Source organism: Mya arenaria, chromosome 3 (assembly GCF_026914265.1).
Source record: "Mya arenaria isolate MELC-2E11 chromosome 3, ASM2691426v1".
NCBI lineage: Eukaryota > Metazoa > Mollusca > Bivalvia > Myida > Myidae > Mya > Mya arenaria.
Genome location: NC_069124.1, coordinates 67,935,313 through 67,953,119, shown reverse-complemented (window position 1 = coordinate 67,953,119; position 17,807 = coordinate 67,935,313). Strand labels below are relative to the sequence as shown.

Genomic DNA, 17,807 nt, shown 5'->3' with positions numbered 1-17,807 from the left:
AATGTCCAATGTCGCATATTTAGCTAACTTCACACAGCTTATATTATTTAAGTCATTATAGCAATGGAACGTATTTCTTAAACTAAATGCATAATTAACATACACGGCTAAATTTCTATACACTTTAACATTATTTGATTGCATTTATTTAAACAAAATTTGGTATATTTGGTCTTTGCCCAGTAATATTTATCTATATGTGTGTTTCTTATGTCATTATAAAAGGGCATTCGAGAATAAAATTAAATTTATCTTCTAATACATATATATACATAACAAACGAGACAGTGTCTATTTCTTGTATTTTAAAGGTTCGGGTGTATGCCATCTTCCTTCTTCACTTTCTAATCTATGAGATGGTACACTTTATTCACATAGGTCTTTTCTAAATCTAACTATACTAACATTTGTCAAGTAAGGTTACAACATAAAATTGCAATACAGTGGTTAAGTTCTTGCTCGCGATGAATTAGTTAACTATGTCATCCAGTTTTGAATAATGTATCATTTATTCCGGTCTTTAATTAAGATATAATATGAGTTCATAAACTTATTTCACCGACATTCTTTTCTATACTAACTGTGAGAAAAAAATGACCGTGTTTTGTTAAATACTGATGAAGGGGTATGCCCGTAATATGTACTTTAATTAGTAAAATAGCCACCAGTAAGATTCAAGTTATAACAGAACGGCGAGATTTGTAGACAATTGACGTTAATAAACTTGTTTGTTTGCTTGGCAAAACAGTTGGCAGTGTTTGCCAAACTATTTTCATGAGAAGACAGCTTGAAAGCAGAGGTACGTATAGTGTTGGTTGTGAAGGTCTTTATAGAAATTAAACGTTCCAGCGCAGCTAGGCGAAAATACCTCCATATAAATAATAACGTAGGTAAAGGTTGAACTCATTTGCATTTACTAAAAAGGCATGACTTTTTCAATCATTACATGTTTTTAAGATTGTATTGTTGGTTTTAAATTCTCAAAAAAAATCTCCAAAAGCGCTAATCGTTGATGCATGACAGCCACGGTGGCGTTTAACATTGTCATTATAAAAAAATGTAGAAAAATGATTAAGACAGTTAATGACAGCTCGCATAACTTAATATGTATCTTAAAAACCAACAACAACATTATCATTGTGTAATAATGAGTATTCATGCCAAAAAAGGTCAAGATAGGTGGTCACTGATTAACAGACACTCGTTGTCAAATGCAATGAAAATATACGTATAATATTAAAATATCTCAACTAAACGGTTTTGTCATTTTTAAAAATTGTGTAATCTAAGCAGAGCCGCAAATACTCGCGTACTTCTTTCACTATCTTAAAGGTATGACGCGTACGTCAACAGCGAACGGCCAATAGTACGGCACGTAAAACGTCGATATTGCAATCTGATTGGTTCAAAAATGATTTCAAACATTACATAGATATGATTAAATGTTCTTGTACATGACCATATGTAACATGGTAGTACAGATTATATATTTAATCGCTCAGTTAAATGTTAGCCCGCGGGTCACAGTTTTAAATACTGAACAAATATCAAATATAAACGGAAGAAGGAAACACTCTGATAATTGTTTTCGTGTTATGTTTTGATAAGACCTATTAATCTGGTACGCGATTTCAGATTGTGAAAATGTGGAGAATAGTCCTAGTCACGATTGTTTTATTTCACGGAATAAACGCTCAACCTGCTGCTGGTATAGTTTTATGTTTCTTTCTTATTTCTGAATGGAAAAAAACAAACTCTAAATATTTGACTTTTTTTAAACAAGGAACAAACACAATGAACATTTTCACATATGAATCGATCAGTTGTTCAAATGCAACGTCAACATTATGATTGAGACAACTGGTTTATGGAGACAGAGCGCACTTTTAAATTCATATTATTTCATGACATGTTTCTATAAAATATACATTAATCGCAAAATTGGGTTTTCACTTGGTAAATTATTGTAAATAGTTCTTGAATAAACAATTAAAAGGATACGTTAATATGTTCATCAGTAAATAAAAATAATGTTAACTCATTAATATATTTTCATGAAACAAAGACGAACAATATACCCGTTGAAAGTATTTTTACTGAAAAAATAACAACACTATTAGTGTCACTTGGAACTCAAAGGATACTAAGGCATTGCGTCTTTTATTAGTTTATACAATTGTTTATACATATTTTTTCGACACGCTTTATAGTTTTATTTAACAATAATAATCTCGGCTAGTCCTTTTGATCCTTTGTTTTCACGCGTCGTCAATGAAATTCATCTTCACATACATTTCATGAAATACATTTGTTATCACATTGTGGTTTTGCAACTTTTTTGTAGCATCTTTCGACTTTTACCTCTAACCTTTGAGCAGATACTCTTAATCAGGACAGAAGTTTATTTCGACTTATTCTACAACGCATCTCGTCGAACAAATATATACAATTAAACAAAATATTCATGCGTGTGATCATCGTTACAAGGTAACCAATATTAATAACAATCATTAAATCATAACCAAGCATTTCTATAGTTCACTGTATTAACTCCAGAAAAATCAGATTGGAAAATAAAATCTACTTATAGATTATCAGCTCTAGTTGATTAATTTAGCCCCGTTTACAAGTTTTGTATTAGACATCTTTATTGAAAATATCAATACATTTAAATTACAGGTGCTAGACACCAGGTGATACAATTACATGAATCAATTTTTTGCTCTAAAACTTACATTAAACTGATATCGTTGTGTATAACGCATTGAATTTTACTAATTGATGCATCACATTGCCTATGAAATTTGCATCTTTCGCAGTTTATACACATTTACTGGGGGTGATTCTACCATGTAAATCTCTGTAAGTTCAAAATAACGTCTGTATATCCATATGTACACATTACGCGACTTTTACATGCTAAATATACACACTTCATGTCTTCCCGAAAGAACGGACAATTCAAGGAAGCGGAACACTGCTGCAAAAACTGTGATCCAGACAGATCAACATCAGTGATGAAATTGATCGATGGAAACTTTCGAAAAAGGTTAACTCTGCTGAAAACAACAGCGAGATGTTTAAACGCTTATTGAACATCATTTTTCAAACGTATTAAATATGAAAAAAACACAACAACTACGATTTTATCTGTTGTCAGCAGTCTAAAATCACTGGTCTTCAGACTTGGAAATTCAGATAATAGTCCTTCTAATGTGTTATTTGTTTAACTTAGTCTTGTAAATGCATTTAGAAAAATAAACACACTTAGCATGCATAGTAGTGTATTTTTTATAACATGACTATACATTTGGATAATGATAGGAATTGGGCATACATTGGATTAGCAGATCGTTTGATTAAAATGTTTGATTTTTAAATGTTTGATTTTTAAATGTTATTTTTTTGTACTTGAATTGACTGAAGAAATTTGATCAAAATGTACATGTATATGAATTATTTATTAATTTTACACAATTCTTTGATATAATTGGAAACATAAATATTGGCTTGCTTTCTCAGCTGAACACCTAAGCTTACATGAGCTTACAGGTTTTTCAGTCACCAGTCGCTCGTTTCATTTTTTTATATAAAAAAAACGATCAACCAGAAATCCATTTTTTTGTGGCCAAATCATAATCATATTGTATTCTGATTTTAGATTACGATGGTGTGTGCACTCCTACTCCTGGGTGTAATGACGATCTAGTATGTCGTGATGATGGTGCTGGCACTGATAAGTGTTTGTGCCCAATACCAGACTGTGGACCATGTAATATCTTTATCATTCATTTTATGTACACGTGCCCCCTATCCATCAGTATGCACCTTCTAGTGTTTCAAGAAGTATCCATAAATATTCACGTTTTGAAACATTGCTTTAAAGTACCTTTAATGAATATTTTAATACATAGTGTTGTCTTAAAAATGGCCTATCATTATATAAGTAATTCCTGAACGCAGCCTTCGGCACCTTCGGCCCTGCAACTCGGTGACTGACAATTGTGTTCTTAGTGTTACACCCTGTTGCCACTTACTAATACAAAGTTGTTTGCTTTTACCGTTGTCAATGACAAAATTTTAATGATATAACTGGTATCGGGCTTTGAGTACTATTTTGATTTGTAACTTTGGTCATATTGGTGTGCCAATATATTCCAAAATATATCGAAAAGTCATGAGTTTATTCCAAATTTTGATGTTTCAATGAACACTACCGGATGTACATATATGACTTAATTAGTTATTTGCTAAATTCTTTAACGCCGGTAAAGGGTACTGTAAATCTCTCAATTGCTACGAAATGTATTTATTTCATTGTAAATCTGATTATTACGTAAGAAGCAAAAATGTAATGTAGGAAAATGTTATTCAATGCAGGTGTACGAAGAGGGTGTAAGAACGCTAAACTTTACTTTACTGTGTAAATCACCAGAAACTAATTATTACTATATTCATGACTATATACATGCACTTTAAAGTGACACTCTTACTCTAAATCAATACATACACAATTATAACAAACGTAAAACTGGAGTTATTAACCTTGAACTACTTCCTAAATAGTGCATTTATGGAAAATATTTATTACTGATGACAAGTTTGTAACCGTGTATTTAATAGCTGAATACACAAACATATTAAATGATCGGTGAATGCTAAAAGATTTACTGAGATCTCCTAACTTCTCATAAGTTTGAAATGTCGTGTTTTCTGCACCTTTCTTTCAAGTTAAACTCGGTATTCTTCATTAGAGCCATCGATTTCAACATTCATTCATCTTTTTTGTATATTAAAACAATTGTATTAATTGTGGTAAATCTTATTTGGGAGTAAGATTGCATCTTAAAAGTTAAAACTTCCGTTACATAAGAATCGCGTTAATTCCAGTGTCATCGTTTAGCGTGGCTTGCAATTCTGATAACGAGTGTACAGCTGAAGATAAGAATACAGTCTGTGATGTTGGAGGAGTTCCGAAAGTCTGTATTTGTGTACCTGGAACTTCACAAATAGGACCTATATGTGTTGAGGGTATGTTGAATGTTTCTTAAAAATGTATGCTTACTTTGTGAGTTATATCTATTTCATAGAAGTTTTATCTAAATCTAGAAGATCGGGTTTTATAATGCTTTTGTAATTATTGTATGTTAACCTTAAATTATTTATAAAGTCAACTCAACTCAACTCAAAACTCGTTTTATTACTAATTCAGTTTCAGTGTATGCAACAACATGAAAAGGATAAATATATATAAAACGCATGTTAATTATTGGTAATCGGGTACAGGAATTCGAAATAAGTGTTTAATAGTATGTAAAATAATAGGCTCCATCTATACATGTACGTGTATAAAACCTTAGCAGGGCCACTGTTGTTTTATCCCGTCACATATTTCCAGTCCATTGGACCAAGTTACTGTTTTAGGCCGGGTTAAGAGTTTGTAGTCCGAAATACACATGCATGTTATAAGATTGCTGTATCTGGTCCAATATATTGGAACCATTGTTGCAGAATAAAATGTTTGTTAACTGGTCGAATATGTGCAATAATTCCCGTGCTGCTGAATAAAAGTATTTTTTGGTCATGTTTGTCGTTCATGTTAATTAAACAAATATCTTCTTTTTTATGATTCAAGGCAATATTCTTTCAAAACTTGATGTAAGTAAACAAAGGTCGACTACGTCTAATCAAGGCTTGATGGAGATACATTTACGAACAATCAATATCTCAGCCTGAAAATAATGTTGAATCGTACACACAGCCAACATTCGATATCAATACCTTTTTTAGTGAAGACATATGTTAGCATAGTTCCTACGTTTTCAACATAAGAAAATTAAACAAATACAATTGTATGTCACACTGTGGTTAAAGGATTAAAAAAGAAAACAAAATAAATTTTATGACAGCTCATTAATGCTGAGGGCGTGTGATACCACATATGGCTTATAAGCACGTGTCTCTGTTATGGCACGTATGCATGATCATTATGTGTCTGTCTTAGCACGGAAAATGGCATGACATTGGTATCGAATACTTCAGGTTATTTCACTCGTGGTTGCCCCAAAATCATACAATTCCGTCGGTATAGAGTGATAAGGAATCCCTCTTTGGGAGTTTAGAAAAGTAGAAGTCTACCAGATATATGTTGAAACGGTTGCCTTACATTGTTTAACAGACGGAATGCCAACTGGTGAATGCTCCGACGACATCTGTACGGACAAGAACTCTGCATGCAACGCTGATGAGATATGCGAGTGTACAGCGCCTGCAGCCCTGTATAACGGCGCCTGTATCGAAGGTTTGCTTTATTAAAATGCTTTCTTTAAAATAATAGGTATTTACAAGAAAAACCTATTTGGTTATAGTCGTAAACTCTTGCGCCTCATATGGTTCACAAGGGAAAATCTTGTAGTAATATTTCCTAAACATCACAAATTTGCAAGTTGCAGTGTGACAAACTAAATGTGCAACGTATCATTTGCCTAACTAAGTATAATTACACGGAGGAAATCAATCGAAATGTATACACATGGAATAGTGCAAATTGACACAAATAAGTTATATAAACTTAATTATCTATGACCATGCACACCCGCTCAATGTCCACTTATTATACTACATCTAATTTATATCACTTGTTTCTTTGACTTTAAAACAAAAGAAATTAAAAATCAGAGCAAGTTGTATATATTTTGGCAATTTTTTATCTATTGACGCTTTTGACAAACAATAAGGGCTTCATTTCAAGTCAAGTCAAGTCAAGTCAATATTTGTTTATTGTCGGATTCTATATATAATATTTGAAACATAAGCTATGTATAGCTTTTTACCGACATCTATGTGAAATGTCATTTTAGCATAGACAATTGCTAGCCCTCAGTTAAACGATTTGTAAACTATTTATGTTAAAGCTGCACTCTCATTTAAGATTTACCGTTTTGACAACTTTTTTTTTCTTTTTTTGTCCTGGAATGAGCCAATTTTTGCGTAAATATTTGCAAACCAGTGATAAATAAGACTGTTGACATAAGATCAGATCGCAGATTTTCATATTTCCGTTTGAAAATTAATGTTTTATGGATAAAAGCGTTACTAACGGTTTAAGAAAAAAGCAATAAACATCAATTTTTGAACTAAATTATGAAAAACTGCGATCTGATTTTTGTAAGCAATCTTATATCGCTGGTTTACATGCATTTTCGCATAAATTGGCTCGTTCCAAGACAAAAATAAAAAAAAAGTTGTCAAAACGTTCGATCTGTGAGAGTGCAGCTTTAACACCCCATCAGAAAACGCCATCAATGCTTCAACGGTGTTTACCCCGGGTGCCCACTTGACTTTTCTGTGTCAGTTAACATTGGAGTATGTAAGGGTAATGGATTTTCTATCATCTGCCATTGATCTTTTCAACCAAAAATGATAGATTATGTCAAATGATAGTTATATAATGAAAACTATCGGTAAGACATGTTGAATTATACTTAAGCAAGTTGATGTTTTGCAGAAGTATTAAAACGCTTATTTTTTATAGCCAACACATCACTGCACTGCATGTTTATTCTAGAGGGAAAACCATGGGGTCCTTGCACCGCTAACGATACGTGCGACAAAAATGCCGAGTGCCTCGAAGGAATGTGCATGTGCAAAGATGGCTTCGACCAGCAGAGTGGACAATGCATCATGAGTAAGTTCCAGTACGTCCTACTGTTTAAATTTTAAGCCACGAAATCGATCGTCATTCTAAATATCTAAAATGTGTTTCGTTAGCTTAAGTGCAATTCAACACCATACATGCAATTTATGCTCGCTTTCTACAAGTTGGTGCCTTCGGTGGACAGTGTGACGGAACTGGAAACAACGAGTGTTCCAAGGACAAGAATGCTGTGTGTGATACTACTGCAGAGAAGTGTATGTGCAATGCACAGTCTGACCCTATACAAGGAATGTGCCGCATGCGTAAGTAAACCTGTATTATATATGTACTTGAGATTAATTAGTAAAGTTTTATATAATTCTACATAAATTGCAGCAGAAACACTATTATGTTTAAAATAAAGAAAACTACCGTTGTGGGCTGTATTCTTTATATAAATTGATAATAACCGATGCAGAAGTTTCTTTTACTCAGGTGGCGCCGTCGGTGGAATGTGTGACGGTAGCAACGAGTGTACCCAGGACGTAAACGCCCAGTGCATGGAGGGCATGTGTACATGCAAGACGGGCTTCTCGCCTTTCAGTGGCATGTGCAGGAAGGGTGAGACGTTCAATAAATGTTTTAATGATATCCTTTTCTCTTTAAAAAAACAACAACAACAAAAACAATTTCAGCAGTTCTTCAAGGATTTACCCGGGAATATGATATATTTCGGGTCTAAGATACCAACGAACAGAATTTAAAGAAGACAAATACATGAGCACACATGTGTTTTGAAAGTTAAAAGTAATGTTCTGATTCGGCAATTAACTGCTGTTTTCGTTTTTCGGTTATATATCGAACGTGCATGTATTGTGATGTTGTATTTCCGTTATCTGGCGCGGCAAAACAGCTCTCAAATAACACGTGTGTTCGAGGGATGAAATTATTAAACATTATTACATTTAAACATTTGAGATACTGACATTGCCCCTTAATTCTGTATTGTTAAATACAAATATGCATGCTATAGGTCTTAATGTTTTGGTAGTGATTATATGAGTGATTAATGATACTGTTCGACCTCTGCAGCGGGATCCGTCGGCGGTCTTTGCGAAGCCAACATTTGCTCCGGAGACAAGAATGCCATGTGTGACAACGGAATCTGCACATGCAAGATGGCATTCGGAACTCCTCGGCCATTTTTTCAAAAACAACCTCGGATGTATGCCGGTACATCTGTTGAAGTAGTCCGTATTTTTTTGGATAAAAGCATTGATTAAATGTAGTGTTTAATAGTTGTATTCATTGCTCTCAGTTTAAATTGACTGCCAGTGAAGTGTATTATTGCAAACATAATTACGATTCCCAAGAGTTAAGTCATAAATTTTAACTACTAAATAAGATTACTACGCGATCTATTTGCAGCGGACTTAAACGTACCACTTTTTAAGTATGTAAACCGTCCATATACATCCGAGGTTGTTTTTGAAAAAATGGCCGAGGAGTTCCGAATGGCAAGATGGGGACTACCGCCATCGCAGGGATGTGCCGCACGAGTATGTGTACAGTGACGTAGCTACTTTAAGGCCTTATAGGCCTGGGCCTTCAACTTTTTTTGGAAATGACAATATTTAATTAAACGAAAAACGCAATAAAACTTATAGCTTCTCAAACACTTTGAACAACTTAAAAGTTTGTTTTATTACAGTCATTGCAAGTTTGGCAACTTCATGCAGTGTGTATTGCTTGATTTTATTGTATTCATTGCAAATTATATTAAGTGTGTGTAATGTGCATATAAAATGGTTGCAATTGTGTGTATTTCTCAACTTGAATGCTTCCAAATTGCACCATTTAATTCATAAAGGGTGGGGGTATCCCAAAACTCACCAAAAACCGTCGGGCCTACATGTTTGTTTTTGCCTAGTTACGCCCCTGTGTGTACCATTCGTTTAAGACAAGTATACATTTCAAGCTAACAACAATGTAAATGTGTTTATACATGTTTGTTTGTCATGACTCCGATCACGTTAACAATGTGATGCATCAGTTGATTTTTTAAATAAGATGGAGCTGAAGGTGGATTCTGCGTCGAAAACATGTGCACGATGGACAAGAATGCGGTGTGTGTTAGTGGCATGTGCATGTGCAAAGCTGGGTACAGAGCTATCGGCGGCATGTGCAGGCGAGGTATTGTTATGGTTTGATTGCGGTCGATATGTAGACGTAGGTTAAGACGTAGATCTTGATTATAGGATAACCAATTATATATGTATTGACTCTGACTCACTAGCAACTAGAATATTAGATATTCCGAGGTACTAAATTATTTAAGTGTTTGCCCTACATTGTCAGCCAATCAGGGGCGCTAGATTTTTTAAAACGTTTCGTTTCTTAATTGGGGAGAATCGTTACTAATTTCTGAAGACGACTCTTCAGGTTAAAGTAAATTACTATTACTGCGAATGCGCATATAGCCACGCCTACTGTTTGCATATGCAAAGACGCTATTTTAGGGTCAACACTGATTTAAATGACATCACAATTTATTGAATTGTTTGACATGTATTTTTAAAAGGCTTAATTTAAAAGCTGATGCAATTTGGGAGGGGCTAACACTAAGACGGTAAGAATTTATTCAGTAATTTCTTCGTGAATAAGAAACCACGATTGCTTCGCTGCGCTCCGATTCCTTAAGTTACTTATTCACGAAGAAATTACGTAATAAACTCATACCCATACATAAAAACAATAATGTGTAATGCGTGTGTCGGAAGAGTTACCTTAACCGAACAAACCGACCAACCGCATTTACAAACGGATCGAAATGTACTAAATGTGACTGTTTCAGACGGGAGTTTCGGAGGAATGTGTGTTGGAAACGCTTGCCCCAATGACAAACATGCGATGTGTATGGGCGGCATGTGCGTATGTTCATCTACAGCGACCTCCATCGCAGGGTGGTGCGTCCCCAGTGAGTACCCGTTTAGAGAAAATTAGAATTATAAAGGTCACGGTTTAATTGATTTATATTTTCCCATATATTACATATATTTACATAAAATTACTATCGGCTTCAGTGATTACCCCCTCCAAGCCTCGGAAATTTGTTCAATGTTACTCATTTTATAGACGGTGCCTCTGGAGGACATTGTGAATTAGGCGCCTGCCCCCTGGACAAGCTGGCCACGTGTACCAACAACATGTGCATGTGCAGGACCGGTTCGGTGGCCATTGGTGGCAGTTGCAGGCTCAGTAAGTCAGAGATCAAGCCAATACATTTACTTTCTGATAACCGTTCGTTTGCCTGCTGCCCAATGCAGGACGTTAATAAAAGTACCACATACAAATATAAAGCTAGAGAATAGTATGAAAATATTTTTTTAACATTTTATATTAGACATCACCGGGTTGTTTGAACTATCTTCATTTAAAATAGATCTGTATTATTCTGTTAATGAAAGAAATTATGATTTTTTTAGAGTATTGAATGAGACTACAACACACCGATGTGTATGGTAATACTTTTAAGCAAGCTCAATTATCATATGATAGTATTTGCCATTTGTGTTGCGAATAAAGCTCTTGTCTTAATATCAATACTTGTACTTATTTCCGATCTCTGACAGCTTGTTTAAAACTGCAACTATTGTTACAATTTTTCAATAGCTGGCTATCTGGGCGGAATGTGTAGCTCCACGAGCAAGTGCAAAGGGAAGTTTCTCACGTGTGACACAAGCTCCATGATGTGCGTCTGCCAGGGCGGATGCAGGACATTTCATGGAACGTGCATACCGAGTGAGTTACCGAGCTAAAACTTTATTTAAACCAACAAAATTGCCGTGTTAGTGAAATGCAACAAGTGCATGTAATGTGCATATTTATATATCGTAATGCTTGATGTTTGAATCGTTCAGGTTTATATTACACAGTTCTAACGTTGAACTGTTATTCTGAAGCAATCACGAATACAGATAAAATACATGTTACTTTAAAACATAGCTACATTTGAACAAATCGTGGTATGATTCTGATCAATGTTTTTTTCCAGACCGAAGGCAACACAAGTAGCCCGCTACGTCAAATCTGGATGGTTCTCCAACAACATGCAAACCATTCAGTTCCAACAAACGAATATTGTACCAACGAAGTAACCTAGCGACTGTATTTCTTCCTTTAACTGTCTTAAATAACAGCATTAACAAAGCCTCAGGGCCCGTATTCAACTCACAAGAAGTTAAACTGTTACCTTACAAAAGCAAACCACACCTATGCTTTGAGATTATTCACACCAGGATTAAAATGGTTCCACTCGCAGATATATGAATTCAACTTTAGTATAGCATCTGCTTGTACAAGAAAGTACATTATATTCGGTTTCCATGGTATTATAACAATAAGACCTCTCTTATATGAAATGGAAGATGAGTTGAATACAAGCCCAGACGTGGAGTTGATAAAGATTATTCGATACAAATATCATGAATAAAAGTGAGACGTATTGGTGTCATTTTCTCTTAGGACAATGAAGCAGTTCTTTTCAGTATCGCACTCGAATTCTTACTAGACTCGTCCATTTTCAGCGATTACGAGAAATCAAACAAACAGAAAAGGAGAATGCTGCAAAGAGTGAAAGGGTTCTGTAATCACTCGATGACATTCAGCCCTGTTAAACGTAGATGGCAACTGTATGCAATGTAGGAAGCCATTGAAAACGATAAATGTATTATTCATTGACTATATTCATATTCACTCGGACATGATAATCCATCCAGCTTTCTACCGCCTGCCCACAAATCCAGCTTCTTAGTCATTTTAGAAGAGTTACATTTAATAGTACTGAAAACACAACTCTAATTGATCCAATGTAAAATTTTCACTGAAATTAATTTGGATGAAATTTACAGTACTGTACAGCCGTTACAAATTGGAAAATATTAAGCATTAAACATTAACTCTAGCATCCAAAACATTAGATCAAAATAATGTTAATCTGGAAGTTGAAGTGTTGCGAAAGATTATAAATAACTTCCATCTGAGTGCTGGATATGGCATACCGAGTGTCCGTAAATATCAGAAACGAGGGTCCGGATACATCTTGAGGACTAAGCTCAAGATGAACGTACTGTTTATAGATAGAAGCAGTTTCGTCTGTCTAACGTTAATTAACTAAGCGATGGATGTATCTTCAACGAAGGCACACAGACGCGAGAAGTCGACAGGTGCAAGTCTTTCATTAGTTTGATCTCCAAATGGTATATCGGTTGGCAAGGGGAAGGGTGTCCCGTTCCCAATAAATATTTTGAAAAAAACACACTAATGAACGAACTATTTCCGGCATTCTCATGATTGCGAACCCCAACGTTCAGTGAAATTACGAAAAGCATTGAGCAGACATTGTTAGCCTTCGATTGTTATTCTGGATTTAAAGCCTGAAGCACTTGTCATTTAGACGGAGTCAAAATGGAGTTGAACGCCCGGTAGTAATATGCCTAGGTACATCGACTTTACTTGGACCTGAGTGTGTATACCTCGAGACCTTGTATTATTTTGACAGAGTGTAAGATCTTTCGATTTCACTAAATCCGTTGTTGACATTGACCAGAACTCGCATTCATATGTTGGTGTTTTTTGAATAACGATATAATTCTATAGTCAATGGTCTAACCGGATTGAGGTTCCCAGGGTATAACCTACTACTGCAAATGTTCAGAAAGGTACCCCGCATTTTCATTCAAGCTTCGTCAATATTCGCAATGCATGACAGGGAACATGTTCCTTGAATGTATGTAATATATAATTCATTACTTTAAATCTAGGTACTATGTAATAATTAATATTGTCATAAATAATGTTGAAAACCATGACAGGGCACTTCTGTACATAAACATTATATTCGTATCGCCAACGCTTTGAATAGCCAGTACAAATGTCCAACCATGCCTGAAGGGCTGTTAGCGGAGATCGATATGAGAACCATGTCGTACCTAAGGGTAGCTTACCGTGTTGTAGAAGACATAGATGCAGTAAGCACATGTCTCTAGCAGGTTGATGCGCTGCTTTATATACAGGAGATAGAGGATAGAGGAGCTCTCTCCTTCCCATGCCGATCTCTCTGATGTACCGGAAACCAATTCGAGGTGTTGCCGCCATACCTAACACAGCTTGGCACACCTGAGTGCATTTCAGTACATGCTGGGATCGATGTCAGGTCCATGGAACATTATGTCTATAGTTTGTACAAAAGCTTTAATGTCCCTGAAAAGATTAAACACATGTACAAAAAATAGTTACGTCTATTTGATTGTGACTAGTCGCCGTTAAGACCAAAGGTGATCGTCACACAGCTTGGACACTTAAATTTGGCCATTCAGGCCTTTGGTAGTGTGTAAAAAGTAATAATATATATGACATTAAAAAATTCTAAGAACTTTACTGAAAATATTATGAAATATATCAGGTAAACATGTCAAGAATTCCGCCAAACCATATCGCCCTAAACGACGTCAAACATTTCCTAAAATATTTGATCAAAACGTATTCATTTTGCAACGACATGGTTTTGTAGATTTCTGGCCATGTTTACCTTATATGTTTTATGTATATAATCGGATATTTTTTCAAGTAAAATACTCAGAACTGTATTGAAATGTCATATCATTACCTTTGAAACAATATCAAAAGACTGAAGCCGCATATTATAGTATCCAAGCTATGTTACGATCACCTTTGTTGTTGTTTTTTCCTTTTTGTCAAGGCAAAGCACAGTGGTTGAAAATCGCTACATATTCTTGCGCATGCCTGTCATAAGTTTAAAAGATAAGATCCACAGGGTAGGAGTTCAGGTATAAAGCTTAGCCTTCCGCCCAGAATACTTAAATAGGCAGACATTGTAACACACTTGATATCAACCTTTTGTGTATGGAACAATTTCTACTTATCTCTTAAAGTGTCGATTATCACTTTTAAGAACGTTTCAATGTATGTTTACCTTCAACGAATTATGATTCTAAATACATATTCACATGAAAACCTATTTAGTCGCGTCTTTGATGCCTTGCCACATAATTCGTCTTGTCAGGCCAAAGTTTTTATATCTTTAGATTTACGGAGCGTCGTCCCTAAATATTGCAAAACCTAAATCAAAATGAATTTAAATTTCGTAGTTTTTTTCGCCGAACGTTGCTCCACTGTAAAGACGAAATTAAAACTAGTGTTCTATAACCCATATCTCAGAATCAATTGGTGTACCAATTGTCATTCATTGTCGGTCTTTTTACTACAATACCGCGTAAACCAGTCAAAAATACGCGGGGAATCAGACCAGGTATCCGTAACAGTACCAACGTCCGGTCAAAAGTGAAAGTGTTTACATAGTAACCATACGAGAAAATGAGATTCGGAAGCGGTTCGGACAAAAATTTAGTTGTACAATATTTCCTGTTTTTTTTTCTTTGAAAACAAAGCAATTTATTAGCATATATAACGGTATCAACATATATGTCTTGAATGAAATCGATCGTGTCCATGTTGAACCTGATATTAAACGGTTATAAGTTGTCGGTTTCACAACACCATAAATGTTCGATGTTTATAGTTTAAAAATAGTAACACAAATTTAGGTCACTGATTGAAGACGGACAACTTCTGTATTAAACAAGTACAAAAGTTGCTGCAAGATGCAGCAATTGGATGTTAGCGCGGGCCAACTATTGGTTATGCAAGTCTTAATGTAGAGTCAGAACGAAGTAAATAAAGTAAGGGCTAACATTGATTGTATATGTCAGTGAAATAAAGTTGATTAAAAGATGACAGAATTGGGCTGTTGTTTCTGAAATGAAAATAAAACGTAACACGATAACAATTGTACAACTGATGATATATCTATAACAGAAACCATAATTATATCAAATAACTTTATTCATGAACTGTTCAATATACACACATTTATAAAATACAACATGGCCAGAGTGGTGATTTTCTTTTGGAGTGGCTGATATAGCTGAAATGTTAAATATGCCAACATGATTTGGTAAATTCTGGGCAAAGTTCGAAACGTTGAGAATTTGTACCGGTATAATTAAGTGTTACAAAGCCACTGTTTCTAACTGAAAAACACATATAACTGTTTGCTTAAGTAATAGGGTTCAACACAATTAAAAAAATACGTTTAACATAAACTAAAAGAAGTTAGTTACCCATGAGCTGAAAGAAAGAAATGTGATCATCATTATTAATGTCATTTTTCTTGTTCTGTGGCGTAGATGATTTATAGGCATGCAGGATGGAACAAGAAAGCTGTTTTAAGAAATGTGCGAAGTGTACATGGTACTAAGTGTGAAAAAAACCTCACCTTGATCCTAAAATGAACATGCTCTTAAGAATAAAATAACATAAATAGTGGTTTAAAAGTATTTGGACACAGAGTAATGACTTAGAAAACAGTGATTGTAAAATAATCATATTATAAGCTTATGAACATACTTAAGAACACATAATATACAGAACATACATAATACACTATCAGTATTTGCATTGTTGGTACTGGTAATAGCCAAAATGACAGAATTGTTTAAATCTAAAGAGAAGATATTACAAGAAGTATTTTTAAGATATTTAAAAGAAATGTATACGGTTCTGAAATGGAAATTAACATTTTTGTCAACACTCAAGTCACATGTAATAGAAGCATGAACATTTTAAAACAAAAGAAAGGCAATGACACAATAGGAATACAATGATACAACACGAAGGTAAAGTTTAGGTCAAGACAGTTTTAAGTTTTCCAAAGGAAACAAGTTTTGCATATAAGGACATTTATAGGTAATAACATTATGTATTCAACATGCATTATGCACTTTTAAGGCATAAGATATAAGCAGACGATGAGAAGAATGTGATGCAGGTTGATAGTGGTATGACTAGGAAGTTGATCACTTAATGTGTATGGAAATATAATGACGCAAAAGATTTATGAAGAAAGTGCTGAAAATTATAGGTTACAATAAAATGAAGTGAGGAATATGTTTTAATACATGAAAAATGAAGCATTTGTACAAAGTTTGGTGGAAATGTGTTAATGTTATTTCGCCTGTAGAACTTCTCAATTCTTTAAAAATGACATTGAAATATAAGAATAAATACTGCATTGAGTATTATTGAAATGTGAACATATGTACAAACAAGAAAGAACATGAGCAATATGACATTTTATATACATTTTGTATACAACAAAGAGTAATAAGCATGATAACAAAAAATACAGAGTTAGTATGTATGCTGGGAATAGTAGAGTTGTACTAAAATTTAATAAACAATAGAAAGAATATTTGATATAATTTGGTGTAAGTGCGACATATACATTATGACCAATACTTGGAATAAGAATGCACACAGACAAATTAATACAATACTAAAATACATGCTGCCACTATTTCACTGAAGTATTCACAATGTACAAGAAGACATAAGCAATGCAAAAGAACAGGTATGGAAGAAAAGAATATAATTGAAAATACATGAAAACCAAGTAATATGTACATAGTAAGCAAATGCACAGTATTTGAATGAAACTGTTATAGGGTATAGGGTGGTAAATATCTTTTACATGGGGGGGGGGGGGGGCTTAAAAAGACTCAGTTTTAAATGCTTTACTAACTTAAAAGTTGGAAGTTGTCAAACCCAAAACTATAAATGATATGCCTAGAGTTTTATATTATCAGTATAAGCATTGCTGATATGGTTGATAGCCAAAATGCCATTATTTTTTAGAGTTTGAAAACCCATAAATCTAGAAAATGAAAAACAAAAACACACAATGGAATGGTTCAGGGTCATGCCAAAATAAACAGGGTAAGTTGAGAAGTTGAAACAGGCATTCATTTTAAGCATTATGAATTCTAATGTTTGTAAATGGAGAGTCAGTGCCTATGAAAGAGACAGATTGAACGTTTGACATTTTTTTTTATTTTTTGACTTGAAACGAGCCATATTTTGCGAAAATCCATTGAAACCAGTTATATACGACTGCTGACATAAAAAGATTGCAGATTTTTATACTTAAGTTCAAAAATTGATGTTTTATGCAATTTTCTTAAACCTTTAGTAACAGCTTAAGCCATAAGACATTAATTTTCAAAAGGAAATATAAAAATCTTTGATTTGATCT

General features: G+C 34.3%; 1 protein-coding gene across 1 annotated transcript; it reads left to right on the top strand.

The window, feature by feature from the left end:
* The first annotated feature begins 1,574 nt into the window (after window positions 1–1,574).
* On the top strand, window positions 1,575–12,105 carry LOC128227241 (prion-like-(Q/N-rich) domain-bearing protein 25). Its single transcript, XM_052937591.1, has 14 exons — window positions 1,575–1,708; window positions 3,662–3,772; window positions 4,891–5,031; window positions 6,179–6,301; window positions 7,568–7,687; window positions 7,822–7,959; window positions 8,132–8,257; window positions 8,729–8,818; window positions 9,163–9,195; window positions 9,707–9,829; window positions 10,491–10,613; window positions 10,772–10,894; window positions 11,309–11,437; window positions 11,691–12,105. Exons 1-14 carry the CDS (start codon window positions 1,645–1,647, stop codon window positions 11,708–11,710), a joined length of 1,464 nt encoding a protein of 487 aa, XP_052793551.1. The 5' UTR covers window positions 1,575–1,644; the 3' UTR covers window positions 11,711–12,105.
* The last annotated feature ends 5,702 nt before the right edge of the window (window positions 12,106–17,807 follow it).